Source organism: Arachis hypogaea, chromosome 15 (genome assembly GCF_003086295.3).
Source record: "Arachis hypogaea cultivar Tifrunner chromosome 15, arahy.Tifrunner.gnm2.J5K5, whole genome shotgun sequence".
Classification (NCBI taxonomy): Eukaryota; Viridiplantae; Streptophyta; class Magnoliopsida; order Fabales; family Fabaceae; genus Arachis; species Arachis hypogaea.
In genome coordinates, this window is record NC_092050.1 from 33,040,574 (window position 1) to 33,046,964 (window position 6,391).

Genomic DNA, 6,391 nt, shown 5'->3' on the forward strand with positions numbered 1-6,391 from the left:
TCTTTAAACTTTATTTTTTGGGCGTATCTAATATGCCTTAGTTAATATGCTAGCATTCTAGAGGTTTACACTTTACACTTAAAAAAATGTCTGTCATGATGCTTATGGAGGCCCATGAAGCTTTCACCACTGAAAGAAGGTATGATGTATAAAAAAAATAGAAGAATTAAGTGTTAAAATAGTGAAAATTAAGAGTGGGTAAAATAGGTTTTAGTAAAAAGTAGAAAAGTCTGTGTTAAAAAATTATTTCTCTTACTAATAAATAATAGTAATAATAATAATAATGTGGCCAAAATGGATGTAATTTTCCTTCGGTGCGCATCATTTTTTTTTTTTTTTGGTAATTTTAGTTTTAGCATTCATTGAATGTAAAACAGAGATGAGCTCACAGGAGAATCAAATTACAATTTGCATGTGCACATTTCTGCCACCCGTGAAAACCGGAAACAATTGCCCCAATTCATTTTAACCATGGAAGTCACACAACAATATTCCACCTCCAACAAATTAAAACAAATCTATATATAAAAAAAAGATAGGCCACCAAGAAGAGTGTTTGATTGCTTTAATGGTTTCTGAGCTTGCTTTTTGATAGATCATCCATAAGCTACAAGAAGAACCAAACCAGTGACCATGCCATAGGACAAATCAACCAATAAGCAATCCCTGAAAATCATAAGGCAAATTTTTGTTCTTAGCTTTAATTGTTCACTTTTACTATACCCATTAATAGTGTTAAATTGATAAAGTTAGTACATATAAGAGTATCTAGACAAAATTTGGTGTATTTGTACTAAGACTTAATTCAGTAAATTTTTCAAAGAGATATTTGTGCTTTTAGAAGCATAAGTATATTTGGTAAATAAAAAAAATATATGTTTATGTTTATAATTTTTAAAATTAAAAACTTTTAATATTTAAATTTATTCTTATATTTATATAATATTTTTTTTTAATTTAAAACTATTTTATCAAATATAATTATGAGTAAAGTATTGTTTTTGTCCTCAACGTTTGGGGTAAGTCCTATTTATATCCCTAACGTTTAAGTCGTCCTATTTGTATCCCTAACATTTGTAAAAGTGATTCAATGTTATCCCGCGGTAAATTACACATCATGAACTTTAGTTTGAGTTTTGAAAATTTCTTCTTAAAGTTAGAATACAAATGTTTGGAAGAGAATAGATGATTCACTCCAAAAAACAGCTCATCAAAAATTGAAACTAATCCTTGCAATATTTATATAATTCACTTTTCTAGGGACATAATTAAACCTAAACACAAATAGTGGATACAATATTGAAATCAAACACATCAAACCGATACCTAATTGAGAATGAATACATCCAAGTGAGAATAATTGAAAAATACAATCTAATTTGTTAGTGTAATTGATGGCATGATAGCATTGAATCACTTTTATAAACGTTAGGGATACAAATAGGACGATTCAAATGTTAGAGACATAAGTATGACTTACCTCAATCGTTAGAGAGAAAAATGATATTTTATTTTATAATTATTATTATTCGTGTATATTAGAAGTTATTTTTAATTTAATTTATGAACATAGATAGTACAACTTTAAAAAGTTATTTTTTTAAAAATTAATTTTGAAAAGGAAGAATTTTATAAAACTAAGTCTAAATATGTGAAAGTGACGTGTATAAAGAAAAAGAGGAGTGAATTTTTGGCTTACCGTTTCTAAAAGCATTATTGTAAGATGATGTGAAGTAACAATCTGTTGTAGTGTTGATGCCATTAGGGCAATTGCATATAAATGAATTATAAGGTCCATTGTATCCACACACCCCATAACTCTTTTCACAAGCAGCACAAGAGTTAGGATAATCATCCGTGACACTAAACTTGTACTTTAATGCTATCCCATAGTTCCACTTCTCAGGATCAGATTCTCCTTCGTCAAAGTTGTAGAATCCGGTATATGACGGACACTGAAGCTTCTGAAGATCCATCTCGAACGACGGACCAAGATTCACCGGTTCATAAACACAACATGTGGAAATTGGAAGGTTAATAGTACTAATGGGTTTGCATGAATACAAAAGACTACAAATTGGTGTACTTTGATCACACAAAAGCTTGGAATTTGAATTTGAATTTGAATTTTTGTTGTTACCATCATCAATATCATCATAACTTTGTGTTGTGCATATTGATGATGAATTGATTGAACAATCAACTAGGGCAAAGATGGTGCTATCATGGAAAGTGAATGGGGCATTCCAATCTAGGCCAAAACCTTTGCTAGGGAGAGTGCAAGAACATGTTGACATAGTAGGGTCAGAAATGTAAATTACTTGGTTTGAATAGTCAATTGAAGTAACAAGGTACGAGCCTGTGTGAGTTGTGAAGGTAAGTTTTTGTTGGGAGCAAGAAATGTGTGGTTGGAAGAGTGGGTTACCACAACCAGGGCCACTACCAAATGGGTACTTTAGGTATTCTTTGCCACAGTTTCTTTGGCACACTTGAGCACAGGTCAAAGGTGGAATAAGGAGAAGGAAAATTGAGAGAAGAGGAACAAAACGAGGGAGGTCCATTGTTTTGTTAAGAGGAAGTGTAAAGAGATATAGAAAGAAGAGTGGCTCTGATTTGTAACATTGGTGATGGTATTTATTGAATGAGTTGTTGAAATGGAAAACCTCTAGCTTGAAAGAAAGTAGACTAATGTTTTTTTTTTCTTTTTGGAGGAGTGAATATAAAACGGAAGCAGCAAGGAACTTGCGTTTTTGTTCTATAAGGATTTCTTTCTTTAATATTTAAAGGTGTTATATATGCTCTGCATATGTATTTAATTGTTATATAATATCAATAATGTAATTGTATTAATTAACTTTTAAGATAGTAAGTGACTAAATCATATATTTTTGTTATTGAATATTTATGTGTAATTTTTAAACATTGGTAGTGGATTCATTAATATGCGTACCACAAAATATTTATCCATGCTCTTTATAAGTCATACATTATATATATTAGAAAAAAAAAATTAAGTATGTATTAAAATTAGTTATCAAAATTAATTATTATATATTTGTGTTTAAAATATATATAATTTAATTTATTTTTAATATATATTTTATATTAATAAATAATTTTAGTGACTAATTTTAATGTATATTTAGCATAGTTGATAACAAAATTATAATTTTCTATACTAGACCAACCTTCATATATTGAATGTCAAGATTTATGGTTTGAAATGAACAAACCGAATAAGGTGGTGGAGTTCATTAATAATTTAAGATATCATACAAAGAGAAATCACATGGTTAAATGATTGATCAGCTTCTTAATTGGAATCATACGCTTAGAGTCCAAAATCATTGACCTCCGTTATATTGTGCTGATCATTTTGCTTATTAGAATCTAAAACCTTTGAGAAATTCACTTCTGATTCCTCATATTTCGTGAAAAATTGAGCTTTTGATATATATAATTATTAGTTTTTTTTTTTTTTTTTAAAGAAAACAAGAAAGAAAGATCTAAAAAGAAAAAGCAACAAATTAGAAAACCAACCACAGTTCCCGAAAACAAGGGTTGCCGAACATTTCTATAATTTTGAAAACAAAATTTTTAATTAGTGCCCGTGCCCCTGATTATAACAAGCACAGAGGAAATAAAAAGCACTAAAGATATGAGTAGAATAATGTAGTAATCATTACATGTATACTTCTAATCTACTTTTTTATTTCTTCATATTATTAGTGTTCAATTATTGTCATCATCCTAATTAAATCAATTACATAGTGCCTTTAACCATTTGGATAAAGTTGGTGGAATCCGAATAAGAATGTTTTTAAAACAGAATATATTCATATGCAATTATCATACTTTCTACCTTTAATTGTTAATGCTCGTCAAGAAAAGAAGCATTTTTTTGTTTATTTCACGTTTATAATAATATAAAACTCATCACTTCTACGAAATACATGCTAACTTCATAACACTACTGATCAAATTTCATGGTATAATTTCTCTAGTATTGTTGGTCATGTGAATACTGTTCAGTTCTAACCCTAATTCTTGCTTCAGAGTTAAGACGGCTTCCCCGTGTTGTGTTATATTTTAGTTTAAAAACGATTTGGAGTTCAGCAAAATCAAAAAGCACCAGTGGTCTAGTGGTAGAATAGTACCCTGCCACGGTACAGACCCGGGTTCGATTCCCGGCTGGTGCAATGGCTTTTTTAAATTCCATAAGTAATCTCCCATATAGCATCAGTAACCTCATGAAATTTCCATTTCAATCTTATATTACTATATTACCCACACCAGAAGAATGCTTCTTATTATTATGACATGCAAATATGTAAACTTCATATCAACGTGTACTTTTTTTTTCTTCAATTGGTGAAACTTAATTGAAATATCAACCAAAATAAAAAGCCTAAATATATGTCATTCTCTCATTAATTAGCCAAATTACATGCATCACTTTTTTTTTTTCCAAAGATAGTAGGTTATATTTCATTAATTATTGAAAAATAAAATACAAAAATGTCCAAAAGCAGGACAGCATAATGAAAAGTGGGGATTTCCCAAAAGCACTACACTGAAGGTATTCATCCAACGGTGCGTGGTCAAAAAACGAAAAAAATCCTTAAAGAAGAAAGAATGATAAATCAAATTGAATGCAACTAAGAGCTTGCCTCATGGAGATGACGACCTAAACTGGGAGTTCTTTGGATTTCACGGAGCAACTTGACAGAGCTTGCTAGAATGGCAGACGGCATTGAAGTAGAACCTTCAAAAATCAATTGGTTGCGTGCTTTCCAACAGTTCCAGCAAATGATGTCAGAGATAGCTTGTCTATTTGGCATGTCAGAAATCTTTAAAGGATACGGAGGAGGCAGCCAAGGATCTTCAAAGGTTCGGATATTCTCTCCAGTACCCACAGCCCAATTAAGACCTTTTTCAACAATCTTTCGGCCTTCCAGAATGCTCCTCCATCCCCAAGAAGGTAAGACTCCAATTTCTGCCGTTATAGCATTACCATTGCTAAAGTATTTATCTCTTAGGATTTTGGATAATAAGGAAGTAGGCTGTGTTACAAGTCGCCAAAACTGTTTGCCTAAAAGCGCCAGATTTTGGATTCTGAAATCTTTAAATCCAAGGCCTCCTTCTTTTCGTGGGCGAGTCATAGTGTCCCAGCTAATCCAAGTCATCCGCCTTTCAGAACCTTTTTGTCCCCACCAGAACTGAGAAAGTAGAGAGTGAATTTCCGAAATTAAACCATCAGACAACTTGAAGCAAGACAATGTATAAATAGAAATAGCTTCTCCCTTTTATATATGCCATAGTTTATAAAACAAAGTCTAATTCAGCATAAATTGAAACTTCATTCAAGTTGCACCTTATTTAACCTTTTTATTGTAGATAAATATCCAATGCTACAACTCTAATAATCAAAATATCACAAATGAGTCCAAGTCTTAAAATTGAAGAACAGCATGTATGTCTATTATATCATCATCTTCTAATGCTTTGTCTAAATCAAATTTCTCTTGATGAATTATCGTATTGACTTAACTAAAAATATTATATCAAGAATCTATATGTTTCAGGAGCTAGAAGATTCGATAAATTATCTCTAAATCATAGCTCTTTGTTTATATTGAAGCTCCTATCTGCAATATATATACATTATTTTTTATTTATTTTACATAAAAAATTCTATTGTCTTCTTTTAAAGTTGTGCTGAAATCAAACTGCATGATAAAGTTAGTTTTCAAGGAGGTGACTTCCACTAAATTGTTATGTATCTTAGTCTCTACTTCGTCTAGAGTATTTTTAATTATTTCGATATTTTTCCAATTCTTCTTGAACTAGCTTTGAAAATTATAACATGCATAAAATAATCTTTAAAATTGTTGCTATTTTGGATAAGAATAAAGCTCATGATTAGGAGTAAATGGGAATCCGACATTATTAGATAATAGATACACCATAAAGATTCATGAAACTGTGATATCATGGCATTAAAAGCATGTAATAAAGCAGTAAATGCCGAAAAAACGGTTACCCTGAAAAAAGGGAATAAAAGGAAAAGAAAAACTTAGCTGGTAATACGATGTTCACTCTATCACCTAAAATAATATTGACTTAAGCATCGGAATGTTTTACATATTACCCTCCCGACCTAGTCCTAACATTAATCAATTTAGGATCTCCGATCTCCTGATCTCACAAGCTCGTAACCTCAACAAAATGTACAGATATTTGGCGTTGCTATAGGGATTCTACAGTGTTTGGACCATGGTTGATTAGAAAATTCATTCAGTAATTAACCCAATCACCCCTTTCAAGGAGCAATTTCATGATTATATAGGCATGAAAGGATGTCACCCCGCCTACCAATGAGGAACATCAA

The 6,391-nt window shown here is 31.0% G+C and overlaps 1 protein-coding gene and 1 non-coding gene across 2 annotated transcripts; one reads left to right on the forward strand and one right to left on the reverse strand.

The window, feature by feature from the left end:
• Positions 1-362: 362 nt before the first annotated feature.
• On the reverse strand, positions 363-2,928 carry LOC112750151 (uncharacterized). The gene is made up of 2 exons (XM_025798723.2): positions 1,700-2,928; positions 363-666 (listed from the first exon to the last, which is right to left on the reverse strand). The coding sequence occupies exons 1-2, from the start codon at positions 2,559-2,561 to the stop codon at positions 608-610; spliced, it is 921 nt and encodes a 306-aa protein (XP_025654508.1). The 5' UTR covers positions 2,562-2,928; the 3' UTR covers positions 363-607.
• Positions 2,929-4,128: 1,200 nt separating this feature from the next.
• On the forward strand, positions 4,129-4,199 carry TRNAG-GCC (transfer RNA glycine (anticodon GCC)). The gene has a single exon. It is a non-coding gene; the product is annotated as a tRNA-Gly (tRNA).
• The last annotated feature ends 2,192 nt before the right edge of the window (positions 4,200-6,391 follow it).

Coding starts and splice junctions, on each gene's coding strand:
- LOC112750151 (XM_025798723.2), bottom strand. CDS start 2,561: ATGGACCTCCCTCGTTTTGTTCCTCTTCTCTCAATTTTCCTTCTCCTT. Junction 667..1,699: donor CAATAATGCTTTTAGAAACG/GTAAGCCAAAAA, acceptor TATGATTTTCAG/GGATTGCTTATTGGTTGATT.